General features: G+C 38.9%; 1 protein-coding gene across 1 annotated transcript in view; it reads right to left on the bottom strand.

Annotated features, from left to right (window-relative positions):
- ADGRV1 (adhesion G protein-coupled receptor V1) overlaps positions 1-16,692 on the bottom strand; it is a 543,203-nt gene that overhangs the window by 379,040 nt on the left and 147,471 nt on the right. The window contains exons 46-52 of the mRNA XM_070794032.1: positions 14,735-14,892; positions 14,498-14,644; positions 14,066-14,173; positions 10,064-10,328; positions 9,206-9,328; positions 1,999-2,221; positions 1,465-1,669 (exon numbers count right to left, since the gene is read on the bottom strand). Coding sequence (XP_070650133.1) covers positions 1,465-1,669; positions 1,999-2,221; positions 9,206-9,328; positions 10,064-10,328; positions 14,066-14,173; positions 14,498-14,644; positions 14,735-14,892 — 1,229 coding nt within the window. The remainder of the gene's footprint in view (positions 1-1,464; positions 1,670-1,998; positions 2,222-9,205; positions 9,329-10,063; positions 10,329-14,065; positions 14,174-14,497; positions 14,645-14,734; positions 14,893-16,692) is intronic.

Here is a 16,692-nt window from a genome sequence, read left to right as displayed (position 1 = left end):
GGAAGCATTAGTAAGTTCAAAACTCCTTATTTTATCCCCCCAAACTGCTCCTTCTACAAAGGTTGTGTCTTGGTGAAAGGCACATTCATGCTCCTTATGGCTTTACCATTTTCTGCTGAATTGCTCATTTCTGCTCTAGTCTCCTACCTTGTCTACTTCAGTCCTTGCCCACGTACAACCTAGTCTCAATTCTATGAACATAATGTCCTTTAAAGTGTGAGTTAGATCACGCTCTACTTGAATGAATAAATGACTAAGTGAGTGAGCTTGTCACCCCAGCTCTGGTCAATGAGACATACAAAGAGGCATTTGGGAAACGTCTTTCTTACACCAAAAGCCACATAAAGCATCTCTCTTCTACAACTAGACATGAACAAACATGGACAAGAAAGCAGCAGCCTTAACAACAGCATCAGCTTTCAAACAACAAAACGAAAGATAAGCTTTGTGTTGGCAAAGTAGAGAAGCGAAAAGAATCCGAACCACAGTGACAGAGCAGAGCAACCAAGCAACTCCAAGCCCACCTTCTCTGTAGGCATACCCTAGGCGTTTAAATCAGCTTCTGTCAGGGTTTCCTCACTTGCAGAGTATTTTAAAAAAACACACGAGATAGCTGCAGCTGTAACTCTTAACTAAGAAATCAGGATACATTTTGCAAATAGGACCAAATGATGCAAAATGAAGAGGGACCTTTTCCTCACTGGCATAGGAAGCTGAAGGGCCTCCCAGGCGGCTCAGTGGTAAAGAATCTGCCTGCCAATGAAGGAGATGTAAGAGGTGCAGTTTTGATCCCTGGTTTGGGAAGACCCCTGGAGAAGGAAATGACAACCAACTCCAAGATTCTTGCCTGGAAAATCCCATGGACAGAGGAGCCTGGTGGGCTACAGTCCATGGGGTTGCAAAGAGTCGGACATGACTGAGTAACTAAGCAACAAAAGGATGTGAAGTCTGGGTGTGGAAGTCGACCTGGGAAGAACTGCATAGGTCTCTTTCCTCAGGAAAGAGCATGTCCATATGAACAACACACATGTAATCATAAACATCTCTCTCTCATAAAGAAGCAACAAAGGCATAAATGGACAGCAATGTATTTGCAGGTGATGAGTGTGACAAGACACAGTGTACAGTGTACTGGAATCCGCTTGCCCATTACCCTCTGGAAACAAGGGTAACAGCAGAGCCAAACTCCTGGCCTAAGGCCAGCTAGTACCATTCAAGTTCAACCTTACAAAGAAGATCAGCAGCAAGACAAGGTCAAGTCAAGGTGACTCAGGGTCCACTGTGCCGGTCTATACATTTCAATCATCAGTAGAATTCACCTTATAATGCAGAGTCGGGGGTGAAGTGGGAAAGGGAGCAAAAGAGTGGCTTAAGACACTCAAAATATGAATCACTGAGTGCTGATAGCAGCTAAAAAGTAATACCGTGAATAAACCATTTGCCTTCTAAGTGTGGGATCTTTACCTGAGCAAATCCAACAACTCCATAGGCATCATCATTAGACAGAATAGTTATTTGTACATAACCATTAATACCAATCTCTGCTCCTCCTTTGGGATTTTTAAGCTGAACTCTGAAGGATTCGTCTTCCTCCGGAACTGTATCATCGAGGACATTTACCGCTATTATAGCTTCTTTGTCTCCAGGCTCAAATATCAATTCACCTGAACTAGCATAAGAAGTACATATGAAATAAGTCTATTGCAACAAATTAAAACCATATAAATGGTAGAGTAATCATAAAATTCTCATAATGTTGATTACTACTAAAAGTGCACAGAAATCATATTTCATTAGTAAAATTTTAATCCAAAACATAATTAATAGTAATTAACCTGAAAGAATAGATATTAGAAATACAGATAATAAGCAAACTTCTGGTTTATAAACAGCTTGTATATTTTGTGTATTTTTCCATCACTACATAAAGACTTAAAAATGAGTGCCATACAAAATTATGGTGAGATAAAGACATTCAACATAAAATGTTGGACCTACCTAGGAATAAAGTCAGACTGGCTTGAGACATAGGCTAGCTCATATATATGTGAGTGGGTGGCTCCTGCAAGAGCAATTAAATTTTTGCTTGAATTAAGGGACTTCACTGTAACAAAGGCTGCATCATAAGCAGATGGTGCTTCAAGAAGAAAAGAGAAGTGATTCAGCTCTGAATTCCAGCAGTAAAGCGCAGACACAGCTTGGCCAAGAAGAAGTAAGTGGACTGCAGGAAGGAAAGAAAAGGGAACCAGAATGAAAAGTGAATGTCAACTCACAGGCTCCCAACACTGGTATAGCAACAAAAGTCTCCCACCTCCCAAAGCCACATTTAGATTGCTGAAGTAACTGAATACGGTACAATTTCTGAAACAACTGGATATAAACAATAATTTTAAAACACTGTGAAACAACCAAGTCAGTCTGACAATGTACCCACAACCCACTTAATTTGTTTAAAAAATCAAAAGCTAATAAAACCCAAATGGATTTTAAACTCTTGCATTCACCTTAGTATGTATTTATTGAATAGCACTGAAAGATACTTTCTAAAGTGAACAAGATCGGTAATTCTACCACTGAATGTTTCATTTTTGCATTTTCCTTTCCAGTGAATCCATATGAATTCACAATTGACAAATTATAAATAGTCTAAATGTGAGAAAACTTAATTAAACAGTTTAATGATATATTTATAATATAGCAATCCAGATTTATAATTTTATATACAGATACTAGACTACTAATATTAAAATATATTTAATTATTCCCCTCCTTTGGATGTTTACTTTTGTTTTCTCTTTGTCAATATTAACTAGAGACAGGGGTAATCATTTTATTTTCATCTGATAAATTCTTAAAGGTGCCCTAAGGATATCAGCAACTTTATGATCTTTGATTATATTCTGTATTCAATAAATACCAATATATTCAGTATACTCTGCCAATGCTTTTTGAAATGCTGATAGGAAAGCATTCTCTTAATAGTTCAAAGCAATGGCATATAATTATATCTACAAAAGTTAGGAGCAGAAGGGGGCTCACTACACTGTATATACCATTCAGCAATCTTCAGACTTAAAACTGGGAAGAAAAGTCAGAAACATGCACAAATTCCAATACTTGGAAAAACACACTGGAATAAGAAGATATCATATAAGATTGACTATGCATTAAAATAGCACACAGAACCAAAAACATGGGTCTTTCTACAGTTGTAGCCAATAGGTTAAAATGGAAAACCCCATATCCTCATTATTAAATATCAAGAACTATTGATCATGTTTATCTATGGTAATTAAATTAACTACTATTTCAGTTTAGTATATGTTACATAGTAAAGATCAAGAAAGGTTATTAATAAACTTGCATTTTAAACTAATCAAATATTTTTCATAAAGCTTTGTAAAATGGTACACAGTCAGTAAAGAGCAATCTCCTCAGATGAATCACAACCTCTCTCAAGTTTACCTGATTTTATAGTCTAACCAGAATCATAAACTGAAGTGTTCTGAATATCACTGATTATGTAGCTTAACCCTTAGCGATACACCCTATTCAAATCCTTGCAATCTCATTAGAATGACAAGGCAGCAAATAGATAATCAGACATTCAGGGCAGGAAATATACAGGCTCAAATCTACATATATGTATGCAGAGAGTACTTTCTCAGAAAATAGACATGCATATTTGTTTAAGATTATGATATTGGACAGAGAATTTATAAAGGAAAAAAATATTCTTAAATCTCTACCTACTCCAGGGAACAGAATTTTAACTAGTACTGATTACAGAATTCTCTTCCATAAGAAAGAAAAAATATCCCAAAGGAAGGCAATTGGATAAGATTATTTAAAAAGTGCATGTGGACAAAGAGAAGTTCCATGACTAAAGCCAACAGGAACTAAAGAGCCTCTTGATGAAAGTGAAAGAGGAGAGTGGAAAAACTTAAAACTCAACATTCAAAAAACAAAGATCATGGCATCCAGTCCCATCACTTCATGGCAAATAGATGGGCAAACAATGGAAACAGTGACAGACTTTATTTTCTTGAGCTCTAAAATCACTGCAGATGGTGACTGCAGCCACGAAATTAAAAGACGCTTGCTCCTTGGAAGAAAAGCTATGACCAAACTAAACAGCATATTGAAAAGCAGAGACATTACTTTACTGGCAAATGTTCGTAGAATCAAAGCTATGGTTTTTCCAGTAGTCATGTATGGATGTGAGAGCTGGACCATAAAGAAAGCTGAGTGCCAAAGAATTGATGCTTTTAAACTATGGTGTTGAGAAGACTCTAGAGAGTCCCTTGGACTGCAAGGAGATCAAACCAGTCCATCCTAAAGGAAATCAGTCCTGAATATTCACTGGAAGGACTGATGCTGAAACTTAAACTCCAATACTTTGGCCACCTGATGTGAAGAACTGACTCATTAGAAAAGACCCTGATGCTGGGAAAGATTGAAGGCAGGAGAAGGGGACGACGGAGGATGAGATGGTTGGATGGCATCACCGACTCATGGACATGAGTTTGAGCAAGCTCCGGGAGTTGGTGATGGACAGGAAAGCCTGACGTGCTGCAGCCAATGGGGTCGCCAAGAGTCGGACATGACTGAGCAAATGAACTGAGGGCTCTTTCTTGGCATTCACGCCCTTACCTACCCCCGTATGTAATCAACCGCCAGCTCCCACATCTTGTGAGACAGCTTCTGAATTAATCTACTTCTCTGACTTTGACCTGGATCACCTACCACTTTCCAAGCTCCAACATTCAAGATCTTTATTGTGAATTGTGATAAGAGCCCCCAGCTTGTCTTCTCTTACCAGCCTCTACGCTTTCTCCCATTGGCAATCCACACTCCATTTTGAAAACACACACACACACACACACACACACACACACACACTCACTCTCACACACAATCTCTGCCTCATTGTCTGTCTTCCTCTTTCTCTCTCTCTGCACCCTTCTCTTTTTCATCTCCTCACCGCATTCTCAGAAAAGGCACCCTAATACTTACCAGATAGAAACAATAACCCTTTAAGTCCCTATGGCCTATCTGATTTCATCCTCAGTTACACCCTGGACCACTCTCCCCTCACTGCCACACTGCCGTCTTCCAGGTCCTTTCCCAGACACTGACCTTTTTACCCACACTGCTCCTTTTGTCTAGAGCCTGCCTTATGCTCAAATCTTTGTCTCATCAACCCCTACTCATCCTATAGTTCACAAGTAAATGTTTCTTCCTTAAGAAAGCATTCTGGGCATCCCTTAGACTAGATCATTCATCTTTGTATTATGCAAGTTATTTTTTTAATGGTGGTTATCTGAAATGGCAACCCACTCCAGTACTCTTGCCTGGAAAATTCCATGGACAGAGGAGCCTTGTAGGCTACAGTCCATGGGGTTGCAAAGAGTCGGACACGACTGAGCGACTTCACTTCACTTCATCTGTTTGTAGCCAAAAACTTAACTTGTGTGATTATATATAATGGCCCTTCTTCCCTAATAGATGTTAAAACTTCTTCAGGGCAAGAACTATACCTGATTTTGCTTATCCCTGTCTTCTCGGGGTTTACCACTGTGCTGGGCACATAACTGGCACTAAGAAATATCTATTAAATAATGAAGGAAAACAGGGAGAAGGGGAAGTTAGGTTTATATGTCTTGGCAGTCTTTGTCATACTCATTTTTCCTTTCATTTAAAGAATTCAGTCACTAATCTCTGTCAAGTCATTAACCAGAATAAATATGTAATCCTCCGAGTCATGGCTGCAATCTAATACTTTTAATAAAATATTTGACATGTTCAAAATAAGAAAGTCCTTGTATATTATTTAATGCATAATTTCAGCTTTCAGGAGATCTATAATAAGCCATTCTAAATAATTACCTATAATCTTTTCATACTTCTGCATCCTCAAGTCACAGAAACAAAAGAAAGAAAGAGACCTCACAATGGTCCCTTAACAAGCCTCTGGCAGAATTTTTCACAAATTCTTTTAGAAAGTGTGCCTATTCTATTTTTTTAAAGTCTTTAAAGGGAATTCTGTAACTTCAATTAAAGGCCCATTCAGGCAGCACTCTTCATCCTTAAACACATTCATTAGGCAACTTTTTGAATCATAATAAGTAGCTCAAGATGTAGTTAGTCCACTTGAAATCTTGAGGTCTGAGAAAAGTAAAAAAAAAAAATGATAAAGGCACAAAATCAAAGGACAAGCAGACAAAAACTAGACAAATATATGATGGAAGATACGGAATTTATTCAGTTAGTCGATTGTTGAGTGAGTGAGAAGAAAGTCAGAGGTGGCTGTCACAGAATAGCTTCGTAGACCGACAGGCTGTCAGAGGCTGACAGTGTAAAGGGAAGGTATTTAAGAAAAGCGTGAGCAGAGCGGAGACAGACAGGGGGGCTGGCAGCAGACACAGGACTCGTGCGGAGGCAGGAGAATGACAGAAGAGTCCAGAGTGAGGGGAGCACGCAGCGTGGACACCTGCGAGGACGCGGGGCAGGGGAGGGGGGAGCAGGACCCACGGAAGCTCAGTACTGCCAGATAAGCGTCCACCACGAAAATGAGGTAAACGGGCTCCGAGTCCTGGGCAGTGGCTGCAGTGGCTGAAGGTGACCGTGTCTAAAGGTTCTAACACCTGCCCAAGAAAGCAGCAGTCGGGCACCTAAGAGGAAAACCCACAGATTCCTGCATTTGTGCAAGATTCCCTCCTCTTCTCAACAGCATTTTCTCTGTCGATTTTTAACTCCTGTGAATTCAACGACCCCCACAGGTCAACAGGTCCTCTTATTGATGTCCTCCTGATTCAGTCCCTCACCTCTAACCGCCCACTAAGGATTCTCCATTCCTCTGGCCTGGGCGGCTGCACACAGCACAGCATGTCCTACACAGCGAAACCAGGTGGGAGTTGTAAAACACACCTTGGGTTGTCATCTGCCTTTGAAACGCGTGTGAGGATTTCTCTACCTCAGTAACGTTCAGAGTGAGTCCAGGGACCCCTAAGAGTCCTTGAGACCCCCTAAGAGGTTCTATGATGGCAAAACGACTTCCCTAATAATACCAAGACGCTCTCTGTCTACTTCACTCACATTCTCTCATGAGGGCCCAGTGGGATCTCCCATAGGCCAGATGACTGATACTATTGCAAAAGGCTAAATTACAGATACAGACATGAGAATCCAGCTATTAAACTAGAAAGTAAAGAGATCTACAAAAAAAAAAAAAAAAGCCAGTGCCACTCTTCTTATAAAGGTCTTGTTTTTAAAATTAAGGGGTATACTATTTATGTTGACAGGTAATGAGTTTATTGCTGTCATTTTTCAATGAATATGGAGAAGGGAACAGACACCCACTCCAGTATCCTGGCCTGGAGAATTTCACGGACAGTACGGTCAGTCCATGGGGTCGCAAAGACTCAGACACAAATGAGAGACTTTCACTTCTCACTTTTAAATGAATTAGTATCTTCTACATTTCTCAGTTTTAATTTCTAATATATCAATAAATATAATTCACACAAACCAAAGCTCTTCAGGGTCCTCAAATTTTTTAAGAGGGTGAGAAGTTTCTAAGAACAAAATGTTTAGGAACTGCTGGACTACCCCTGGGCACAGTTCAACCCCCGGGCCTACCATTCCAGACCTTCTTGCACAGGCTCTAGCCTGCCTGTCCTCAACCCTGCCACCACTGATTCTGAGTCCAAGCCTCTGTCCTCTGCACTCCAGCCTCTTCACTGTGCCCTCAACGTCACACACTTCTGCCTTTCTCTTTCACTCCCAACTCTGCCCCTGCCCACAGTATTCCCTAGCAATGCACCCAGGCACAGCTCCAGCTCCCCTCTCGGACCTTTTAACCACTCCAGTGCTATATCATTCACACAGCTAACAGTATCAGTACTTTATGTTGAATATTTCTCTTCCTATTTTTCTTGCTTCTCCAATCAGACATTAAGCCTTTGAAGGTGAGGGATTCTTCACAACTTTGAACACTGACTTACATATGGCTATTTAACAAATGATGCTATTTAATTCATACTGCATCGCTGTGTCTCAGTTTGCAAGTGGGACCCAGATTTATTCGCCCGCTGGGTCGCTCGCGGTTGGCCTCTAAGTTCTACGGGGCACCTCACAGGAGACACACTGTCTCATGCACTCGCCTTCTGAGCTGTTCACACCTGCTCTGGGAGGCAGCCTCCAACCTCACGAGGTCAACTGTCCTTGGCTTCTTCACCTCATGGCTACTAGGTGCCTCTCAGCTCAAGTGCTTTCTTAGCGACTGAAAATAATCCTACAGCCTCAGATAGCATTAACCCCGTGGGTTCTCACTAACAGACTTGGGGAAACCACTGAAATTATAAGACTGCTTATATTTCTGATGTGGATTTAAGGTACAGAGGACCAAGAAAGGATTTTGACTGAAGGAAAAAGTTTGGAGAGTGAAGGAGGAAAGCAGAATTCTCATAATTATTTTCTGACTTTAAACAAACTCTTAAATGTGGATATTTGCTATCCCACTTATAAATATTTTCATTTTTAAAAAAGTGTGTAGAATGTTACTCTGCATTTTCTCTAGACAAAAGAAATACATTATCTTTATTTATCCTTCACTAATAATTTTCCTCTTAAAATTGATGCTTTTGAACTGTGGTGCTGGAGAAGACTCTTGAGAGTTCCTTGGACTGCAAGGAGATCCAGCCAGTCTATCCTAAAGGAAATCAGTCCTGAATAGTCATTGGAACGACTGATGCTGAAGCTGAAATTTCAATACTCTGGCCACCTGATGCGAAGAACTGACTCAGTGGAAATACCCTGATGCTGGGAAAGGTTGAAGGTGGGAGGAGAAGGGGACAACAGAGGATAAGATGGTTGGATGGCATCACCGACTCTATGGACATGAGTTTGAGCAAGCTGCAAGAGTTGGTGATGGACAGGGAAGCCTGGCGTGCTGCAGTCCGTGGGGTCGCAAAGAGTTGGATACGACTGACCAACTGAACTATTTTAGTCATTCTGATTCTTCTCAAGCACAGGGTCCACTCCTTTTGAAATTCTAAAAATTCTGGAAATATTATTGAAGAGATCTTAATTTTACATCCATATGAAAGTACCTAGAGTGATACTACTTCTAATTCAGTAAGACTGAAACCATTCCAGCTTTTCACACTTCCTTTAGGATCTGTTAACATTTGAAATGCTTTACCTATTCCTGAAGCTGGTGTGAAAGAGTGGATCTTATTAACAGCTGCAAAATCCAGGGATTGAAAATATCTGAAAGAAGACTGTCCTGCCTCCCAGACGAAAATGTCAACTGAATTCTGATCTCCTACAATAACAGAATAAAAGACCAATCTGAAGGCAAAAGTTACAGAAAAAAAAAATGACAAAATTACACAATAAAACTATAGTAAAAATGTTAGATTTAATTAAAGAAACAAACAGTATGACATTTCTTCAGAATTCATTCAGTTAAACAAAAATACAACTTGGAAACACTTCAAAAGTCTTTTTGCATTCACCACAAGAAGTATAAGCATGGGTTAGCCTCTAATTATGATTTGATATCAAAAAAAGAATACTGAAGTTTTACTTTTTAGGAATGTTGAAATTTTACCTATGAAACTACCACTAAACAGAAAAAAAGCATATCTGTATTCAGAGAGTATTTTTAAATGGTCTCATCAAAAGTCACTTGGTACTATTTATTACCACTGCAGGCTATCCATAGCATCCTAAGCACAGTCATATAAAAAGTTACCTGTTTGCACATAGAGTGTAAAATCTTCCTAATTCTTTCTACTTCACCCACCCAACTCCAGTTTTATTTTAGTATCTTTAATGCAGTGATTCAGAAAACCTACAGGTTATGGACATAACACTTAGAATGTTTTTCTTTGTTCCCCAAATCCATCTTTACCTGACAGTCAATAGATCCAATGAGAAATATTCTATGGATTAGCCAAAAAAATTATTACAAGAGTATTTCCATATGAACATAATATGAATGCAAAGTACTTCTGATAACGACTGTATATGGCTTGCAAACATTCTATGGTCTTACCTAGAAAGATAGCTTTGGCAAAAATTAAATAAATATCATCGCCTGACGTCAAGGCTTCCACTTGTGTCGTTCCACTGATGGGAACTTCCTGGAAGTTAGTAAACTCATTGCTGGACCACCTGAGTAAAAGGGAGTTTGACCTGGCATTAGCCTGGGCAATGGCTAAAAATACAGCGCCGCCTCTGGTGAACAAGGCCATGCTCAGCACACCTCGGACAGAGAGGGTCTGATGCCACACAAAGCTTCCTCCGTTCCATCTGAAGACCTGCAGGGAACGATCAAAGGCAAAACGCTCATGACTAGGAATTTAGCACTTGTAAGAATGGAGCCAAGATCATATGTCACTCTCTAGGACTCTTTAATTTAGTTAGGAAGATACTTTCATAAATGAGACGATATCAAAACATGCTTTTTCATTGCTCTCTCCCTCTTTTTATCTCTGTGTGTGTCTCTGCATACACAGAGATTTGAAGAGAAGTTATTTGAAAATAAAGTTCAAATATACACCTGGGCAGGGGTGGGTGACAGCAAGAGAAGAGAAATTCAAAATCAGAAAAAGAAAATTGCTTAAATACCAAAACTTTAGAACTGGAAAAGAAACTTTGCTTCACCATATTATCATAACTCACTGCTCAAGCAATAGAATATGAAGATAAAACATCTAAACTTTTTACTCCTGAAGGTGGCAATGCATACAAGGTTTCAAGTGAGTGTTCATGTACTTAAAACTAAAAGAAAACCCCGAATCCACCTGATTTCTTATTCCATCTGGTTAATTTCACAAAGATTTACATATAAGCCAAACATTATGCAAGAAGTTATAGACAGAGTTGCTTCTCCCTTTATGGATCTTATTAACTAGAAGAAAAACACAAATAATAAACACATAAATAATTATATAAATGTATGATTATTAACCTGAGACAAGTGCTGAACATAACAATTAGGAAGGTATGATAGAGAATTATGACTCTCCTAGGAAATAAAATGAGAAAGAATGGCATGACAGATTTTCTAAAGTAGAAAATGTTCGTCACAACCTGAACGAAGACTGGCCCCGCTGGAATGGAGTTGACAGAACCGGGGCAGTGAAGATCAGACAGGACAGGTAAGATCATGAGGTTCCTTTTGTTGGGTGACCATACAATTTATCACAGGGTGAAAGAGACAATCATTGTAGGAAGGGTGAAAGAGATGATCTTAATCTTTGCAGGACAACAGGCATAACCCAGCACTGTGCTGGGCAAAGAAGATGATACAATTATACTATTAACTATCTGTATTAAATAATCTAGAATTTATTCCAAACATAGTTGGAAATCACTGAATAACTTTAAAATGAGGAGGAACATGAATTAGTATTTTTTAAAGATTACTCCAGCTACTTGGCACATGGATCTGAGGAGGTCAGAGAAGTTTGGAGAAACAGCTAGAAGGCTACTACCACCAGTGTGCTGAGAAGTGACGAGGACCTGGATTAAGGGAAGGAGAAGCAGAGATGAAAAGAACTGCCCATATTCAAAAAAAGTATGGGGGATATAATCAAAAAGACTTTATAATAAATTAGATGGGAATGAATAACTAGGAAAAAATCAAGAAAGTTATAACCCAGCATTCTATCTTGAGCAATCATATTTATGAGGGTACTATCTCCCAAGACAAAAGCAAACACTTGAAACAAGTTTAATGGAGAAAATCTACAGTTTAGCTTGCGATATGTTAAATCTTAGCTACATAAAATATATCTAAGTGGACATGCCAACATGCAGTTAGACAGGAGGTCCAGAATACAGAGAAAAGGCTACTGGTAAATTTGGAAGATAGCCTATAGGCGATATTCAGAGTAATAGGACTGATAAAAATACTCAGAATGAGTGGAGAGGGAAAAAAAAAAAGAACTGTGAACCAAAACTGAATGTGATATCTGCAGGGCAGCAATGGAAACACGGACATAGAGAAGAGACGGGTGGACACAGCACGGGAAGGAGAGGGAGGGATGAACTGGGAGAGCAGCACTGAAACTCATACTTTACCAGATGGAAAACAGACAGCCTGTGGGAATTTGCTGTACGATGCAGGGAGCTCAACCCCATGCTCTCTAACAACCTAAAGGGGTGGGACGGGGTGGGAGGTGGGAAGGGAGGTTTAAGAGGGAGGAGACATACTTACACCTATGGCTGATTCATGTTGACCTATGGCAGAAACCAACACAATCTTGTAAAGCAATTGTCCTCCAATTAAAAATAAATTTAAAACAATTTTTTAAATAACAACTGAGAAAAAAAACTGAACCTGAAAAACTCCAAGATATCTATGTTCAGAAAAGGGAGAAGGAAGCAGCACTGGAGACCAAGAAAGATGACACAGACAAACAGAACAAAAATCTGTGTGGTGTCCCAAAAACCAAGGGAAGAGATGCTTTAAGTTTGAGGATGAGTGACTGTCAAATGCTAATGGGAAGTAATGCAAAATAATGACCGACAAAAACACCCACTGCATTTGCAAGCCAGGTGTCGTCAGTAATCAGGAAGAAGTTTACAAAGCAAGTAGATGATTCTTTCAAGGTATCTTACTACAGAGGGGAGAAAAGAAATGAAACAAGAAGTAAATGGGGGGTGAGATCAGGAGATAAATCACTTTTTAAATGTAAAGATTATTACACAGATTGGAAAAAGTTGGCTTAAGGCTCAACATTCAAAAAACTAAGATCATGGCATCCGGTCCCATCACTTCATGGCAAATAGATGGGTAAACAGTGGAAACAGTGGCTGACTTTGTTTTTCTGGGCTCCAAAATCACTGCAGATGGTGATTGCAGCCATGAAATTAAAAGACGCTTGCTCCTTGGAAGGAAAGTTATGACCAACCTAGACAGCATATTAAAAAGCAGAGACATTACTTTGTCAACAAAGGTCCGTCTAGTCAAGACTATGGTTTTTCCTGTAGTCATGTATGGATGTGAGAGTTGGACTATAAAGAAAGCTGAGTGCAGAAGAATTGATGCTTTTGAACTGTGGTGTTGGAGAAGACTCTTGAGAGTCCCTTGGACTGCAAGGAGATCCAACCAGTCCATCCTAAAGGAGATCAGTCCTGGGTGTTCATTGGAAGGACTGATGTTGAAGCTGAAACTCCAATACTTGGCCACCTGATGCAGAGAGCTGACTCAATGGAAAAGACCCTGATGCTGGGATTGAGGGCAGGAGGAGAAGGGGATAACAGAGGATTAGATGGTTGGATGGCATCACCCACACAATGGACATGGGTTTGGGTAGACTCTGGGAGTTGGTGATGGACAGGGAGGCTTGGCATGCTGCAGGTCATGGGGTCACAAAGAGTCGGACACGACTGAGCGACTGAACTGAACTGAACTGATAATAATCTGATAAAGATGCTAGTGACACAGTAGAGGGAATAACTAACCCTTATGAAGGCAAGAGGGATGCCTATGTGAGGAACCTGGTTTTTATAGAAGAAACACTTCTGCCATTGCAACAGGAAGAGGAATAAGACTGGGTATTGGGGGCTTTCTGAATCTGGGGTTGGGAAGATGAGTAATCTCCACCTTGTAGCTCTCATTTCAACAAAGTCATAAACTGAATGTGAAGAGATGAGAAGCAGGTATGGAAGTTGGAGGAGTGACAAAAATTATCAAGTAAATATTTATTAAGACACTGTGATACAGCTTATTAGACACATATGGGATTTCTGGGGTGATGGTATGTGCCCTGTTGGCAATGTTAAGATGAAGCTCTGTGAAACCAGCTGTGTGATTTTTCTCCATGTTTTCCAATGCAATTAAATTCTAATTAAATATTCATGCCTATTTTTACACTTGGTTCTTGAAGACTGTATCATTTAAAAGTTAACTGTGACTAATCAATATCTATATTCTTACTACTTTATCATAATCAAATTATGGTTTTCTTTCATACCAAACCTGCAGACTAAACCTTTGATGTGTTTCAATGATTATATTAAAAAATTCAGTTTAAAAGAATCAAACCTGAGTTAATTGAGAATCATCACTTTGACTTGCAACAATCAAATAATCTTGACTGTCTGAAGTAAAATATCTTACTTGAGAACTTTCTGAAATATTGATTCTTTGTACCTGCAAAGAATACAGAATAGTGACGATAAAAATTTAAAGGAAAGTTTAAGCAGAAAATTCCTGAATAGAGTAAAGCTGAGTAAATATTTGAAGCTCAAAACTTGAAAAATCATTCTGATCCCTAGGTAAGCACATCTTTGTGTCATTTCAAGAAAGACAAAAATATCCCTGGATTAAGACAACTTACTAAATGTGTGTTAACTTACAAAAGCCCTTTATCATGTTAACATAGAACATATACTATCTTCTATTTAGCTCAGTCTCACAAATCTGATTTTTCTTTTAAATAAAGCAATCTACAAAAAAAAGTGAAGTTTTTTTTACCAGGAATAATTTGAATCCAGATGTGAATGTATACACACTATTAACAGAAGACTTTTCTTCATTTCTTTCTTCATGAGTAATCACAAAGTAGGGGGAAAGACCAATATTAAAAGCTTCACATGTTTTAGGATTTTCTATACTTAAATCCTGGGAAACAAGGAATAATAGGAAATCAGGAGGCATCCAAAATCTACATGTACATTTTAGTCTGTGTACCATAACGTAAGTGATGCTTACCTCAAATGGAACAAAAATCCCTTGCCATCGGTAAAGAGTAGAAGATAATTTTCTTAACATTAAACCATGTACTGAGTCTTCCAAAGTAAAGAAACACCAGCCAGAAGCTGATGCTTCCAGAAAGCTTTGAAACATAGAAAACATAACATCCATTCCCCCTGAAAAACATAAACCATGGTTTCCTTGTGTAAAATCCTCTCCAGACTTCACCTAGTCAGTCACAGTTTATTTAAACAATGAAACTAGTGAGTTTGTTACTAGAAATGAAAATATTTCCATGGTAAGCAAGTGCACGCATGCGTGTGTGTGTGTATATAAGAAAGAAAAGGGACAAACTAGAGAATTTCAAACCAGTAACAGTGTCAACTTACAAAAACAAGAAAAATTTTTTATATCTAAACCCACAAAGACTTTTCCGGAGTATATTTATAAATAAATATTAAATGTATACTGTAAAGAGAAATATGTTCAGTATGATTTTTATCAGCTTCCATAAAGATAATGAAAATACAACTGAGAAGTTTAAAATAAACAACTTTTATGGAAACATGCTAAATGCTAGGTTTTAAAAACTTAACACTATTAATTTGAAACTACCCCTATCCAATAATTTCTAACTTCACGTGTTACATATTTTAAGAATGCCAAAGCAGACTCCCTACCAGTGGCTATCAAATTCGATCAGCCTGCATCTCCTAAAATTTTGTGCAATAATTACATTTCATACATGTCCTAAAAGTCTGTGCTACAATTAAACAAAAACAAAAAAACTCCACCTAATGGAGAATACCTTTTAAAAACCCTCCCATGTTCTATTATCACAACAGTTTCCCATAGAAGGTCAGTTCTTTACAAACTTTAGTTAATGGTGCAAACATAACATACCAAGAACAAATGTCAAGGTTGAAACCTGGACTCTCTGTAAATTACTGATCACTTTTTAGATAACTAGTTCAAGAAGTCATAATGCCAATGCCTTTTATGTACTATCCATTGGTGATTTCCTCTCCTAGAAATCCAATATTTTAGAGTCTTGCCTTGTCACTTTTGAAACACCATAGCTTCGACATTCAGAGTGTGAATATTTTGCACTGAAATCTTAACCATATGGTTAAATCCTTCCCTATCGTAATTCAGGAAGAGGGTGGATGAAAAATAAAAAAATGCCTGTTGAGATTTAAGAATCTCCAACATATACTCTCACAAGTACATCCATAAAACACATGCAGAACCCAAACCTCAAAATATTATTTGTGTTGCATCCCTCTAAGCAAATAGCTCTTGCTAATGACAATGAGTATTTTTTCAGTTCTCATCTTACTTTACTTCTCAAGAGCAGCTGGCACAATTCACCATTCCTCTCTTTCAAAAGCTCTTTTGCCGCTGTCTGCAATCCTGCATTCCCCTGGGTTTCTCACCAGGCCTTCTAAGTCTCCTTCTCATCTCCCTTCTTCCACTTGACTCAGTCTGGATTCTCTTCCCTTCTCTGTCTCCATTCTCACTGGCCAGTGTTTTACGTCAATTTCCATGACTTTTAGCAACATGCACACTGACCATTTCAAATTTCTCTCTCCAGCAGAGATCTTTCATTGAGTCTAAAGAAATGTCTTCTAAAATTTAACTCAAATTCAAATATTTTACTCCCCTCACCAAAGTAACACTTTGTTTCCATTCAGTACTCCCCTTCTAACTGAAGGCATGACTCTCCAACCACTGCACAAGCTAGAAACCTAGGGGTCATAGCCAGCACCTTCTCCACATCCAGTCTATCACCTCCGCCAAGCTACCACCATCCGTTGCCCTTATGTTTGTCCCTTTATCTTCTCATTTCTCCTGTGCCAATCCATTCTTTACATGGCACCAAGAATGATGCCTTCAAAACATAAACGTGATCATACCACCCCACCTGTTATACATGGGAGCCCTCCCTCATGCCTAGATCACGAGACTTTCCATAA

Source organism: Bos indicus, chromosome 7 (genome assembly GCF_029378745.1).
Source record: "Bos indicus isolate NIAB-ARS_2022 breed Sahiwal x Tharparkar chromosome 7, NIAB-ARS_B.indTharparkar_mat_pri_1.0, whole genome shotgun sequence".
In the NCBI taxonomy this organism is placed as follows: Eukaryota; Metazoa; Chordata; class Mammalia; order Artiodactyla; family Bovidae; genus Bos; species Bos indicus.
The sequence above is the reverse complement of the archived record's forward strand: the minus strand, read 5'-3'. Positions and strand labels throughout refer to the sequence as shown.